Source organism: Nomascus leucogenys, chromosome 24 (assembly GCF_006542625.1).
Source record: "Nomascus leucogenys isolate Asia chromosome 24, Asia_NLE_v1, whole genome shotgun sequence".
NCBI classification, from domain to species: Eukaryota; Metazoa; Chordata; class Mammalia; order Primates; family Hylobatidae; genus Nomascus; species Nomascus leucogenys.
The window spans coordinates 22548366-22564489 of NC_044404.1; the positions used below are offsets into that span (position 1 = coordinate 22548366).

At 41.7% G+C, this 16124-nt stretch overlaps 1 protein-coding gene across 2 annotated transcripts in view; it reads left to right on the forward strand.

Moving 5' to 3' along the window:
- Window positions 1-2237: 2237 nt before the first annotated feature.
- The window catches only part of ZBTB40 (zinc finger and BTB domain containing 40), a 41851-nt gene continuing 27964 nt past the window's right edge, over window positions 2238-16124 (forward strand). The window contains exons 1-4 of one of the 2 annotated variants that reach the window (XR_004028447.1): window positions 2238-2998; window positions 3761-3894; window positions 13856-14048; window positions 14663-14805. Coding sequence is in view for 1 of the 2 variants with exons in the window: in XM_030805586.1 (XP_030661446.1) it covers window positions 2302-2998; window positions 3761-3894; window positions 13856-14048; window positions 14663-14805 (1167 nt within the window). In the remaining variant the exon portion in view is untranslated. The remainder of the gene's footprint in view (window positions 2999-3760; window positions 3895-13855; window positions 14049-14662; window positions 14806-16124) is intronic. The other variant, XM_030805586.1, reaches the window with a different exon arrangement.

Sequence of the window (16124 nt, forward strand, 5' to 3'; positions counted from 1 at the left end):
TTGAAGCCCTCATTGATTTTCTCCTGATCTCCTGCAATAATAGAGCCCGTCTCCAGCATTATCCCCCTCAAATTCTGTACACATGTTACTTAGGTGGTATATTTAAAATGCATATCTGACCACATGACTTTGCTGCTTAAAGCCCTTCAAACGCCTCAATGGCTGCTCATTGCTTTTAGGATAACCTCCAAGCTCGTAAGCATGGCCTATATATCCCTCTGTGGCCAACACCCCTGTCTGCCTCTCCAGATTCATCTCTTAACCCTCCTGTTCCCTGCTTTATGTTCCAGTAATAATCTCAGTTCCTAATCCTCCTGCCTGCTACCACGGGATGTTTTCTTATCTGCATGCCTCATGCAGGCGTCCCTGCCAGGATTGCCTTTTCCTCTCATTCTTTTTACCTCATCTCTGTGTCCCTATCTTTTAAGACACAGGTCAGCTGTTATTCCCTCAAAGCTTTACTCTAACTCCTGGACTCTCCTATCCCCCAAACTGTGTTTCTGTGTGCAAATCCATCATTATGTTGCCTTTTAGTTATTTATTCATTCTACCAAGTAATCAACAGTATTTGTGTTAAGCAGAATTTTAAGCACTGGGATACAGTAGGTGATAAAATTAAGTTCTTACCCTAATGGAGCTTACGTTCTAGTGAAGGAAGATAGGTAGTAACAAATAAAAACATAGTATGTCAGTAGGCGATAAGTGCTATGCTGAAAAACAAAGCAGACAAAGGAGTGGGATATTCTGAGGTTGGAGGGGAGGTTGCTTGTTGCAAAAACATGGTCAGGAAAGGCCTTACTGCTAACATGGTCTCTGAGCAAAGGGCTGGTAGAAATGAGCCAGCCAGCCAGGCACAGATATACTAAGCATGCTCAGCCCTGAGGCAGAGAACGCAGAGCATGCTTGGTATATTCGCAGGTCAGCAAGGAAGGCGGAGTTCTCAGAGCAGAACAGGGGAGGGGGAGAGTGAGTGGTAAAAGATAAGGTTAGGAGCCGATGACAGCGAGATCATGATTAAAGGCTTGCTAGGCCATTGTAAGAACTTTGACTTTTACTCTAAGACTGGAAGCCATTTAAGGCTTTTTGTGCAAAGAAGCAGCAAGATCTGGCTGTGTGTTAAGTAGATTGCTCCGCCTACTGGGTCGAAGATAGGATGAGGTAGGGGTAGCAGTAGGGGAGGATGGAGGCATGGAGGCTAATTAGGAGGTTGCTGCAGTAATCTAGGTAAGAGATGATGGCAGTTTGGACTGACTAGAGAGGAGACAGTGAAGGAAATTAGCGGTTGAATTTTGGATATGATTTGCAGGTAGAGCCAACAGGATTTATGAAGGATTGGATATGGTGTATGAGAAAAAGCAAAAGTCAAGGATGACTTGGTTTTAGTCTGAAGAACTAGAAGGACAGAATTGCTGTGAGGTGGGAAAGCGGCAGGAGAATTTTGGATATGTTACACTTCAGAAACCAGGTTCCAGTTGGAATGTCGAATAGGTAGTTGGAGGTCTACATCAGGAGTTCAGAGGAACAGGCTGAGCCAGAGACATAAATCTGAAAGCTGTCAGCATTTAGATGATATTTCAAAGCTGTGGAATCAGAAGAGAGGGAAGGTAAGAGGTGGGATGACTGGGTCCTCGAGCACTTCAAGCTTTAAAGGTTGCACTGACGCAGAGGACCCAACCAAGGCGACTGGGAAGGCATGGCTAGCGAGTGAGAAGGAGAACCAAGTGAAAAATGTATTTTCAGAGGAAGAGAATGATGACCTCCATCCATTGTTAGGGCTAGACTGAATAAGCCAAGGACATTGTATTGTAAGTCTCCGTCTACATGTTTTTCTCCTCTAGGTAGCTGAGAGCTGTCTGGGAGCGGGAATGGTAGTGTAGTTAGAGCTTTGAAGTCAGGAGACGGCTGTTTTTCCTTAGGGTGATTCTCTTGGTCCATCAAAGCTCCAATCTCATCTGTAAAATGGGGAGGAAATAATATCTTTTCCACCGAATCATTGTGAGAATCAAATGAGATCGTCCATACAAAGCATTATGCACAGTCTCTTTCCTATATTTAAACACGTAATGATAATGATCATTATTGATTTAGTATACCTGGCATACTGTTCCTCCCTATTAAGCAACATTTGTTGGATGAATGAGTGAAATGCCTTTCTGTTCATTCAGCATTTCATTCAAGGCCTTTCCCTGTGGTTTTTTGAAGTTTTAACCTGGTATTTTTTGGGTTTCTCTAGGGCCTGTCCTCCCAAAGCTGACTCTAGGAGAGGAGAGGAAGAGCAGTTCTTGGGGCAGAGTTGACGCAATGGAGCTCCCCAACTACAGCCGGCAGCTGCTGCAGCAGCTCTACACTCTGTGCAAGGAGCAGCAGTTCTGTGATTGCACCATCTCCATTGGTACCATTTACTTCAGGGCTCACAAGCTTGTCCTGGCTGCTGCCAGCCTCCTGTTCAAAACCCTGCTGGATAACACAGATACCATCTCCATCGATGCATCTGTGGTGACCCCCGAGGAGTTTGCGCTCTTGTTGGAAATGATGTACACAGGCAAACTACCTGTGGGCAAGCACAACTTCTCCAAAATCATCTCCTTAGCAGACAGTCTACAGATGTTTGATGTAGCTGTTAGCTGCAAAAATCTTCTGACCAGCCTTGTAAACTGCTCCGTTCAGGGTCAGGTGGTAAGGGATGTCTCTGCGCCATCCTCAGAGACAGTCAGAAAGGAACCAGAGAAGCCTCAAGTAGAAATCCTTTCATCTGAAGGTACTGGAGAGCCTCATTCTTCCCCAGAGCTTTCTGCCACTCCAGGGGGCCCTGTGAAAGCTGAGACTGAGGAAGCAGCCCATTCAGTTTCACAAGAGATGAGTGTGAATTCTCCCACAGCCCAGGAGAGCCAGAGGAATGCAGAAAACCCAGTGGCAACTCCTACCACAGCTAAAGTTTGTTCCCCCTCCCCTGCTGTGCAAACCTTTAGTGAGGCAAAGGAGACAAGCACAGAACCAGGTAAATTGTTTTATAATCCATCCTTCTGTTTTCAATGATCTTTATCAGTTTTAATGTTTGCTTAACACATTTATCAAAGACCACTGTTAGGTAGAAAACCAAAATTCAGTGCAGTACCGTACTGGGCCATTCTTCTTTTAAAAGTGTCTGTGTTTTTGAACATTGAAAGTCCAAACATGAACTACAGAGCAGAAAAGCAGTATTGGAATAATGATGTACCATTTTGATAATTATCTGTTTTGTTTTGTTTTGTTTTGTTTTGTTTTGTTTTCTCTTGAGACGGAGTCTTGCTCTGTTGCCCAGGCTGAAGTGCAATGGCATGATCTCAGTTGACTGCAACCTCCGCCTCCCAGGTTCAAGCGATTCTCCTGCCTCAGCCTCCCGAGTAGCTGGGATTACAGGCATGTGCCACCACGCCCAGCTAATTTTTTGTATTTTTAGTAGAGATGGGATTTCACCGTGTTGGCCAGGCTGGACTCGAACTCCTGACCTCGTGATCCACCTGCCTCAGCCTCCCAAAGTGCTGGGATTACAGGCGTGAGCCACCGTGTCCTGCTGATTATCTGCTGTTTTAACTAGGCTGAGGACAGCACAAAGGAGGAAGCTGTGAGAGATACTGTTTTCTGTTATTCATAACTAATGTGCTAGTTATAGATCAGTTAAGTGCAGTATATGACCTGAAGGTGCTCAGACAGCTTAAACTTGTAAAAATTTATTTCAAGTAATGAATTTCTGATTTGTTTTGTTTTGTTCTACATTTAGCATGTGAAAGGAAACACTACCAGCTGAATTTTCTTCTAGAAAATGAAGGTATCTTCTCAGATGCACTCATGGTTACCCAGGATGTTTTAAAAAAACTAGAAGTGTGTTCAGAAATTAAAGGTCCACAGAAGGAGGTAGGCACCTCTGACTTTTGTACTTGTTTGTTAGTTTAGTGTTCTCAGGATACCTTACTCACTTTTCACATGGGGTGGAAATAGCCCAGGGTTTCAGTGTTTTGAAACTTAAAATTTTTTTTTTGACATTTATTCCCTAAAGGGCAGTCTTGCAAAAGTACTTAGACAGGATACTTTCAGAATGACGTTACATTTTGATCACCAGGAGAATCCTAGCTTCTAACCAGTTTTGATCCAGGATACTTAACTGATCATACCATTTCCTCCTGATTAATCACAGATAAAATTAAGAAGGTAGCCATGTATAACCCCAAACTTGAGACTTAAACCATTAAAATTAAAACAACAGATACTCAAAACATGAACAAAAGGACTTTATATAAACTTATAAATTATTGGTAAAATGCATCCAATATTTAGGAATAACAGTGGCCATTTTCAGACATAAAAACAGTAGTAGTAAATAAACATTTATTGAACACTCCCTGTATTAAGCTTGGCATATGTGTTACCACATTTAATTTTCACAAAAATCATCAGTGTGGATATTATTGTTAAGTCCTGTTTTATGCATGAGAAAACTGTCTCAAAGAGGTAGTGTAATTTGGCGAAGGTCACAGAGCTCATATGACCCTGAGCCAGAATTGAAACCTCAGCATTCTGACTTCAGAGCTGCTCCCTTACACACAGAGTTATACTGCCTCCCAACAGGGTAAAAGTGATGCATATATGTAATATGTATAAGTGTTTCAGAATCGCCTGACACGAAACTGCCAAATGAATATCATGCTTTCTTAGCTGACCTCTTTGTTTAAGTAACTCAGTTGAGACGCATTCCCACCTGTGTGATCGCTCAATACTTGATTCTTCACGTCTGACCCTCCAGGATTAGACTCCACAACCAATTTAGAATTCCATTGATTTCTCTTTTCTCCCAGCCCTGCTTCCCCTTTCTGAGAGGCTGCTGGCAGAGCGAGAGGGCACTGCCCCAGCAGGCTTGCTCCTCTGATTGGTAGGGGGTAGTGTGGGTCGGTCCTCCCATGTTGCTATAGGCAATTTTGTATTAATTCAAGTAATACATGCCTTCTAATAATTAAATGTTTTCCTGATTCATAGCAACTTTTTAAAAAAGCAAATTCAAGGTCTAGTATTTATTTTAGCTGTGTTAACTGACAGTTGGCTATACATTGTTTTCTTGGGAGACATGCTATTTACAAGGCTAGGCTAATCCTGATGACTCTCTTTGGGAGGTTTCAAGTCATAAATCCTTGGTACTCTTTGTACTGATTACGCTGAAGGACATCATGGTTTTCTATTTTTGCACTTGCATGTTCTCTTAACTGTTAAGTCCATCATTTTTGTCATTAGTTTTTTACCTTGATAGCTTCTAGACACACCATTTTCTCTTAAGGCTTCTTCTCCACTTAACTTTGGCTACAGAGGAGTGACATTATTCCTTAGATCAGCAATACTCAAGCTATTAGTGTCACCTTTATACTTAGTTGAACTGTGTCTTATGCATTTTTTTTAACATTGGTACCTAAAAGTATATGGCATGTAACAGGTGATGAAGAAATGTCTGTTATACTGCATTCGTTCAGCATTTCTTTCTTTTTTTCCATTTCTTGTTCTAATCTTTTGATGGCAATATCATTAATAGTACTTTAGAAGAACACTGATTTGCTGTTGGTGATCATTATAGGCTTATGTTATTTCTTCCTCAGTTTGAGAGGTCAGAATAGGAGCTCTGCAAATCACTTGGTGGCTGTTTTTAAAGCCGATTCTGTTACAGTCCATAATAAATCTTTGAACTTCAGAAAGAAAAAGAGAACAGATACTTTAAGAACATAAGATTAAATAGAGAGTTAGGGAGCTGCTGCTTTGTACTTGGGCCTTTACTGCTCTCTCTGTCTGTCTCTCGTACTTTATTTCAGACAGCCTTGTTGAGCTATGACTGACATATGCAGTAACCTGTACGTAAGTATGGTGTACAGTGTGATTAGTTTTGGTATATACCCTGAAACCATCACCAAAGTCAAGATGGTAAACATCTCCATCACCCCTAAAAGTTTCTTCTTGTCCCTGTGTACTGCCCCCCTCTCCTGCCCCTTCCACTTACCCATGCCCCGGGTAACCACTGGTCTGCTTTCGGTCACTGTACGTAAGTTTGTATTTTCCAGAGTATTGTATAAATAGAGTCATATGGTATGTATTTTTTGTCTGGCTTTCATTCAGCATAAGTATCTTGAGATTCATCCATGTTTTTTTTTTTCCTTTTTTCTTTTTCTGTGAACTCTACAGAGGTACACCCCTACTGTTGTGTGTTGATTCCTTCTTACTGCTGAGTTGTGTGGATATACAATCCATTTATCCACCTCTACTATTTACTAGCATTGTGACTTCAGGCAGCTTCATCTTTATAAGCCTCAGTGTCCTCGTTTGTAAAATGGGGATACTGTCACCTACCTCATGGGGTCATTGTGAATTAAGATTATTTATATAAAACTCATAGTAAAATGCCAGGCACTCAGTAGGAGATCAGTAGGTAACACCCGCTATTGTTTGTTTTTACATTAACTCAGTATTTTTAGACCTAATAGATCTTGAAACCCCCTTTTCACTGAATGCCTTATAATATCCTGGTGCCATGGCCATTTACCCTGACAAATGAGATGGTTTGCTGTTACTTTAAGCTTAATTTGTAAGGCATGCTTTCAGATAGGTACCACCATCCATTTGGAAGTAGCTTCCTAAACTGCAAGGGCAGTGTCTAGTCTGAAGCAATCACTTTCTAGAACAGTCTCTAGAGGAAGTAATTTCCTGTACTGCAGGGGTAGTGTCTAGTATGAAGCAATCAGTCTTTAGCAATGTATAGAAAAATCATCTGAGGTGCTTGTTAAAATGTATTGCCTCCAGAACCCTTTTCCATAGTGTCTGATTCTTAGGCTGTGTTAGAACTTGAGAATCTACATATTTAACAGGCTCCCCATGGGTTGCTGTTTTGGAACCTGTAGATTACATTTTGAGAAGCATAGTTGGAGAAGTGAATGGCTTACAAAACTCTTAGTGTGTGATGGCAGATGTCATAATGTCTGTGCTGGCACCTTTCAGTGGCATGAGAGGCCACTGAATACCCATTTTCCTCATTTGCTTACCCTTTGATTTAGCAGATGTTTACTGAGCAACTGATATGTGCCAGACTGAGCCGCTTGCTAGGCAGAGAAACTTCAATGAGACTTGATCCCTGTCCTTAAAGAGTATCTTGACAGCAGAGAATTCCTGCCACATGTGTGATTATTTTGGGGGAAGTATGCACAGGAGTCGCCAAATTATAGATTTCACCATAAGGCTTCAGCAATGAGCGCATTTAAGAGCTGTTCGCTTAGAACAACATTGTTTCACATTTCCGTACAATTTTACAGTTTGTTTGGGGTATTTTGTTTTTCTGTTTATACATTTTTAGCTCCCCAAGAGCTTTGAGTGGTGTCTTGTGATTGGTTGTTGTTTGGTTAATCATAACTTGAGAACAGCTTAACATTAAGAATAGTCTACTCCTGGATGTGTCATTCCATTTCTGAAACACAGCTGTGAGGTGTGAACCTGGGCAGGATTGAGTTTAGGGAGGATGCCATGAACTAGTGTCCTGATTATTTTATTTCCTGAGATCAGTGATGAAAGGTGGCAAAGCCATTCCCTGAACAGCAATTGCAGCAACATGAGAAGAAGCTGGGCTACTTGAATTGTGAGAAACCAAAGCCAAAACTTATTAAAGAGAAATCTCTTGGGTGCTGGGATGGGAACATGTCTTCTGCCTGTCTTTATATCAGTGTAATATCCCTTACTCATTAGAAAAGCAGGTAGTGACCTAAGAGGTCACTTCTGACCTCTGGCTAAGCTGAGTAAAACTTTTATGTAGAGCCAGACTCATACTTTTTTTCAGTTTTTGTGCTAGGTTTTTTTTTTTGTTGTTTGTTTGTTTGTTTGTTTTTTGAGACGGAATCTTGCTCTGTTGCCCAGGCTGGAGTGCAGTGGTGCAATCTCGGCTCACTGCAACCTCGGCCTCCTGGGTTCAAGCAATTCTCCTGCCTCAGCCTCCTGAGTAGCTGGGACTACAGGCACACGCCACCATGCCTGGCTAATTTTTGTATTTTTAGTAGAGACGGGGTTTCACCATATTGTTCAGGCTGGTCTCAAACTCCTGACCTCAGGTGATCCATCCACCCGCCTTGGCCTCCCAAAGTGCTGGGATTACAGGCATGAGCCACCGCACCCAGCCTTTTTTATGTTTTAGGAATCATTTAACTCTCCTGGACATTAGCATTAACAAGTTTTGACACTGCTGCTTATTTGCTCTGTGTCTTTGGGCAAGTTGTTTTGCCTCTTTTTGCCAGTTTTCATGTGGGTAAAAACAAACAAAGGCAAGGTAGGGGTTGGACAGGACGCTGGCACTGGCATTTTCCAGTTCTCTCGTCTGTATTTTCTGACATGTGTCTGCCTCCCGATGTGCAGGCAGCAGAGATGCTATAGATGGAGAACAGCATGGAGCTAACAAGACCTGCATACAATGAGACACAGTGGATGATTTTGTGAGTGGCTGGGATACTTTCTGGAGGTTGAAAATTGTTTTTATTTAGCTGGCATCACGTGTCCATTAATGGCACTCAGCATCCCCAGGGATTGAGCGTGGCTTGCAACTCAGTGACAGACAAGCCCCACTGGGACTGTGAGGCTCAGGGAATTTCACTGAGGATTCAGACACCACCCATGGTCCCTGCAGACCAGGCGGTGCTCAGAAGCATGGAGGCATCAGAGATCCCGTTCTCATCCAGGACACCACGTTGCCTGGGAGGCACCACGTTGATACTAAAACAACTAAGTTAGGGTAGACATGGGAATATCAGAGACAGTTGTAGGGGGACATTGTAAACACATTCACGTACCGCAAGGAACACCAGACCAGCTGAATTGTGGGGCCCTTTCCAGCGCTGGGCTTCTGGGATTCCTTTGAGCACCTTCTGTGTGCAATTTACTGGTCCAAACTGGCTTATGCAAAAAGTTAACTTGTTGGCTCCTGTGACTTCATAGTGTAGAAGGAGAGATAGCCCTGGCCATGGCTGGCTACAGGTATGGCAACACCATCATCAGGACCTGGGTTCTTTCTCCCCGTCTCTCAGCAATGCTTCCTCTCTGTGGCCTCCACTTTCAGAAAGGCTTGCCCTCATGGTGACAGAAATGGCAGCCGCTGCTCTAACTTCAGGTGCAATCCAACAGAAAGTGGCCAAAGCCATGGTAGGTGGCACACAGTAACAAGGTAAAGTCCCACGATAGGCCGTCTGTACCTTGAGGAGCAAGGAAGCCATTGGTGGATCAGTCCAAGTCCCAAAACCTCAAAAGTAGGGAAACCAGCAGTGCAGCCTTCAGTCTTTTGCCAACGGCTGGAGAGCCCTTGGCAACCCACCGGTGTAAGTCCAAGAATGCAAATGCTGAAGAACTTGGAGCCTGATGATCAAGGGCAGGAAACATCCAGCATGGGAGAAAGATGAAGGCTGAAATTGTCTTCCTTCTTTATTCCTAGCCATGTCTCTGCTTTTAATTAATTATGTATACAGCAAAGTGGGTCTTTAACTAGAATAAGGAGATAACTTTTTCTACTATTGATTTCTGTGCTTTTTGATCCACTCTTCACCTAAAAATCTAGAAGACTCCCAAAGCTGAAGACCTGGTAGCATTTTTTTCTCCTTCAACTTTATTTCAAAGGCAAACACGTCTCTTCTCCTATGTGAATCTGATGTTTTCAGCTGTGTCGCTGCTTTGGAGGTTTGTCAAGTGCAGATCTGTGTTTGGAGGGCTCTGTTCACTGACAGGGTTGGGTAGCCCTCTTGAGAGTGAGTTAATGAGATTCGTTTTACAGGTCTATGAAAGGTGAAAATAAGTTGTTGTTTTTCCAAATCTCCTTTCTGTTAATGATTAAGCCTAAGATATGCAGCCATAGATAGAAGGGCTAATGGTTTTATGGCAAGGGAATTTTATTCAACTAAACATTTATTGAGCACCTACTATGTACCAGTCTTTATATTCATTGAGACCAAGAAAAGTGATACAGATTGTCTACATACTACCCAGTATTCAAACCGGTATTGATTCTGGTAAGTCTAATAGAACCCAGTGTAAATAGATTTGATTATGCTTAAATCTGGGAGGTAGAATGAGGTGAAAGGGGTGCCAGCTACTCTACTTACTAGACCTGTGACCTTAGGCAAGTTACTTAACCTCTCTGAAGTTCATCTAAAGTAGTAGTAGTAACGCCTCTCAGGCCTGGTGTGAGGAAGAAGGTAGATGGCACAATGTCCAGGATGATGTGGAGCAATTGTAGTCTCTATCATTATTGCCATCACCCAGCCCTCAGCAGTCAAGGGAGGCCTGAGTGAACAAGAATATAGTGTAACTCAAACAGATCTGAAGGCAGTAGGCGAACAATTGGGTAAATAAGTCAACTCAGTTAAAAGGCTTGAGTTAAGGGAAAGATTAAATGGTTTTTCACTTACAGAGGGAAAAGAAATGGTCTCATCTTGAAATATATTTATCTGTATTTCACTCATAGGTATTTAGATTACTTCTGTGACCATGCATTAACATGAATTTATTGAAGTACCCTTACCCCTGAGAATTAAGAGTTAGTTCCAAATGTATGGTTAAAGAACTTAGCCCTTTCAGCAGAACTCTGTTTTGGTTCAGCTTTTGGAGTTCTGTTACATGATAGTAATTGATGAACCCCTGCCTATCCTAATATCCTAATACCCTTCTGTTTAGGCAGAGAAACTGTTGCAGAAAAGGGCCTGCTTGCTTATTCCACTGTGGAGCCCTAGGCAGCTTTAGGGGGCTGATGGAGTAACTGCTGTAGTGCTGGCACTGGCGTAGGTCCCCAGTAGGTTCTGAAAGAAAGAGCAGAGAGAGCAGGGCTGTCCATGCAGCTAACTGCCCTCTCCTGGCCCTTTCATCAGCCCACCCCTGCTTCTCTTCCCAGATGGCCACCCTAGCATCACTGTTGAGCAATGAAGTGAACAAATGTTTTAATTTCACTGCTGAGTAGTTCTGCAGAGAGGGAGACAGCAGAGAGGATAATGAGAAGCGTATCAGATGCCACCATTGATGAAAGCTTCTCTTCCCCACTGGCTCAAATGATAATGCCAGACAAATTGGATACTGAGAGATGTGGATTTGGGATATTCAGAGAGTTTCAGGTGGAAAAAAGAAAAGCCTGGCCTAGGCTAGAATGAGATAGCTATATGCTATATCAATTGAGATAGCTATATGCTATATCAATTGAGATGCACAAAAGGCAGGCAGGAAGGAAAGGGAAAATAAAAAGGAAGAAATATGTTTGCTGACGGTATTAGCAGCAAGTGGCTCTGTATTAATTATCCAGTGCTATATCACAAATTGCTCTAAAATCTAGCAACTTCAAACAACAAACATTTATTCCCACAGTTCCTGTGGGTCGGGAATCCAGGTAGAGCTCAGCTGAATCCTCTGGCTCAGCCGCTCACAGGCTGCAGTCAAGGTATCAGCCAGGGCTGCATCTCAAGGTTCAACCAGGGGAGTATCTTTTTCTAAGCCCGGTCTCATGGCTGTTGGCAGGCTTCAGAAGATCCACTTCCAAGCTTACTCCCTGACTGTTGGCTGGAGACATCAGTTCTTTGCCACATGGGTGTCTCTGTAGGGCAGCTCACAACATGGCAGCTTGCATCTCACAGAGCAAGGGCAGAGAGAGAAAACACAGGCAAGATGGAAGTCAAACTAGCCTGACCTCAAAAGTAGCATCCTGTAACTTTTACCATATTCTCCTTCTTAGAAGCAAGTCACGAGGTTCAATCCAACGGCATGAATACCCAGAGTCAAGTATTAGGATCCATTTTAGATGCTGCCTGCCTTGGGTTCCCTACTGCTGTCAGTGAAAAGGCATTTTAAAGAGATTTCAGGCCAACTAACAAAAGCATGAAAAGTTGATTTAACTTAGCCAAAGGGGATTAAGCATTCAACTGACGTCTTCATTTCTTGTTTATTATTTTTTAAATACAAGATGAGTTACCTTAGGTTCTCAGAAGTTTCTTACACTAGTGATATGTTGATATGGATTATTAAACTGTGTTTTGTCTATGTGTACTTTTGGAGATGACCGAAAAACACAGGAAACTTTTAAAGTTTAATTTAGCTTTATACAGACATCCTGTGCTTAGGAAGCAAGCTAAAGCAAAGCCAAGAAACACAAGGTCTCACGGGAGGAGAGGAGAAAGATAAAATCTCTCTAAATAAAAATCTTAAACATATACTTACTACCAGAATTTGTAATAACAGCTGTCTAGCTAAATTTTGCTGTGTTGATAAGAGTATTCATGAGCTCCTTTAGTGTGGTGGGGAGACGTGTGTATGTAGAAAACTAACCTTTTGCTCTCTAAAGACTCTGGTGAGAAAATTTTTCTTGACACTAAAAAACTTCAAAGGTAGATTGTAGTTTTGTCAAGTAGAAACATAAAGCCTATACATATGACTGTACACATGAAATTCAGTTTTGGTTACCAGATTTTTTCAAGTAAATTCATTATTGCTAAAATAGAAATATGAACCTTACCTTCCAATTGACCTTCCTTGCATTTGCATGAGAGATGTTCTGTCAGACCAAAGAAAGGAATGCTAATTTTGTTTATTTTACCACTGGGGTTGTTGATGTCTTAGAAGGGTCTAGAAGAGTCAAGATGATGAGTTTGGTTTTATATGCACCCCTGAGACCTCTGGAGGACAAGGTGTGTCCAGCAGAATCTGTGTGGCAGCTCTGGATTGAAACAGTGCAGGGTTAGAGCTGCTTTTCAGAGAAGTTTGCATAAAGGTGATAGTTAAAGCTATACATGTGAGAGCTTTTCAAAAGGGAGCATATAAAAGGAGAAAAAAATAAAAGATTGAGACCAGTCTTAGGTGAGGTTAATGGTTATGGATTTGGAAGAAGAACCAGTGGGAAAGGCTGAAAAGGAGTGGTCAGGAAGGCAAGTTCTTATCCCACATACTTCAGTGCTGCTGAAATCAGAAGAGGATTGTGATACAGAGGCACTGCCAAATGCCACCGAAAGGTCAAGTGGCACAAAGCCAGAGGCAAGGCTTGTTATATAAACGTTGGTTAGGGGAAGAAGCTGTGAAGCCCCTTCAGGCTGAAAGCAGCCATTCACACGGGGTAATTAACATGTGAGTCATATGTTCTTACAGCTGGCAACTACAAGCCAACACATTGTTAGCCTTAATTGTTACAGACTATATCTAAAATTAATAAGGCCCGTGTCTTTTTAAATAGTCTGTCATTTACAATGTAAATGATTTAAGGTATTCTTTTTTCCTAAATTGTGAGATTTTAATTGCATTCTCAAATAATAAAATGACAGTTCATTAAATTTAAATTCAGACATCCTTGCCCGTGAAATACTTAAAATGCCAGGTTCAGAAAGGTATAATTAGGTAAGAAGTGCATTAAGTTTATTAAAAATTCACTGAGCCCCTACTGTGTGCCAGGCTATGCTATTTGCTGCAGATACAGAGCCCTAGAAAGCATAATTCCTGTCTTCAAGAAGTCTAGTAGGAGAAAAAAAATAATTATAATATAGTGTGACAAATGTCAAATTAAAAGCAGTGAAGAGGAGGTAGGGCCTGTGGCCAGGAAAGGCCTCCCAGCAGAGGTAACCCCTGAGCAAGGTTAGAGCATGGAGTCGTGGAATTGGAGTCCTCCAGAAGAGAGGGGTAGGAGCATGGGACCGCAGGGCTTGTTGGAACTGCTGCTGGGGAAGAAAGTGCAGTGGGTGGGGAGCTTCAGGAGAAGCTGGCGGGAATCAAACTGTTGAGGGCCTTGTTTGCCAAATGCAAGGAGCGGATGGTTCTTGTGGTTCGCTAATCTATCTTTCTGGGTACTTTTGTTCCATAGATGATAGTGAAATGTTTCGAGGGTGAAGGAGGACATTCAGCATTCCAGAGAATCCTGGGTAAAGTAAGAGAGGAGAGCCTGGATGTTCAGACTGTTGTGTCCCTGTTGAGGCTGTACCAAGATTCTAATCCTGCAGTAAAAACAGCACTATTAGACAGGAAGCCAGAAGATGTAGACACAGTGCAGCCAAAAGGTAGGAGAAGATCCTATGCATTGGAATGGCAGGGTTTTATTTTGGGATGATGCTATAAAGTTTGTTCCAATGATATGTTTTTTTGGTGGCTTAGTTATTAGGTGGTTTTCACATAAGTTTCACATGTAAATTCCAGAAGCTGCATGTTAAATATACACCAACTAAATTTGAGTCTCCATTTCTATCCCACAGTTAACTAGTCTGACACCTTGAAGTTGGAGAATATCATCAGTGTTCTCCTGCCCTTCAAAAAGCCACACATCCAAATCAATGACTTGAGTACCCAGGTTGGACTGGTTCGCTGACAGCACTTTAAGGCTGAAGTTTCTCTCATTTGGGTTAGGTACAAAGCAGTGGCCTTGCCAACCGGAAGTTAACCTCTGGCTGGCTCTGCAGCTTTGTGTTTCGACAGATAAATGAAACATTTTTCCTTTCATAGAGTTTAAACAGAATAATAAAGTATTTTCCTCTGTAAAAGAGATTCTGCATTCAGGTGCTCAGAATAAGCTGAAAATTACTTTATTATTCTGTTAGATCTCTCTTGACAAATCATGCTGTCATTTTCTTCAAATTGACTAGCTTCTCTTGTGTGTCTCCAACTCTTTCTCCCCCAGGGAGCACAGAGGAGGGAAAGACCTTGTCTGTTCTGTTACTAGAACACAAAGAGGACCTGATACAGTGTGTAACACAGCTGAGACCTATTATGGAGTTCCTGGAAACAGCCAAGGAGGAATTCCTGACTGGCACTGAAAAAAGGGTAACTGTGTCAAGTGTCTCCTCCCTCCTCCTGAATTCATATAGTACTTAAAAAAATGTTCTTTTGTGGCACATAGCACTTTATACTTTGCAGTATTTTAATACATACTGCATAGTAAGCACCTTGAAGTCGAGGTGCTTGTTTCATATCCTGTCGCTTTCCTCACGGTAGCTTGCTGAGGGCCTTGCACGTGGAGCCATAAGGAAAATGAATGGATGGATGGGTGGATGGGTGGGTGGATGGACGGACAGGTGGACAGATGGACAGATGGATGATGGATGGACGGATGGACAGATGGAAAGGTGGATATATGCTATTCCTGCTCTGACTCAATCAATTTTTACTGTAAACAACTGTATCAAGAATTAAAATGTTAAGGAAATTTTGTAATTATTATGACACCTTTCCTCTTTATAGAAATGTACTGTACATTTGGAATATGTAGAAAATGGGGAAAGCAATCAAAAAGAAAAAAATTCAGATTTCACCACTGAGAGATGACACCACTACATGCTGAAGCATATGTTCCCCTCTTTCTCATTTGAGTCATCCCAGGATGAGGTTATATAGAACATAGGGTTTTCTAACTTGACTTTTTACCTAATATCTTAATACATGTCTGTACCTATAATATGGATTTCGTTTCTTTATCATTGGGCATTAGTATCCTTTTTTTTTTTTTTTGCTATTAAAAGTGATGTTGTGAAGAACATTCTTGCACATAAATCTTTCCATACCTCTGAAATTATTCCCTTACTATAATTTCTAAGAAGTGGAATTTTGGAATCAAGAGTATAAAAATTTTCAAGTGTTTGATACATATTGCCAAATTGCCCTTCAGGAAGGTTGTACCAATTTACTCTCCCACCAGCTAGCTACTAAAATCCTCATAAAACTGCTGGCATGACTTCTCAAGGCAACTAGATAACTATGTTTGTTGGTGTTATTGATTTCAACTTTGTGCTAAAAATACTTTTATATCTGGAAGGAAGGAATAGGGATAGAGTACTTTTGTGGCATCAATTCCTAAAACTGTGGGAAGTGACTTAGGTGTTCAGGAGAGAAAACGTTTAGAAGCCACTGGTATAATGGCTAAGCCCTGAATTTACAGTGAGCACTAGATCCTCGATTTTATTTTTCTCAGTGATCTTATGTTGCATATGTGCGCACACACACACACACACACACACAATGGGAACAACCTTTAATCTCAGAATTACATTTTGTGATTTAATTGTTTTTAAATTTTTAAGTCCTTTAAACTTCTTAGAGAAAGAAAATATAAAAAGATTAAACTTCTGTTTTTTTCTCCTTAGTCT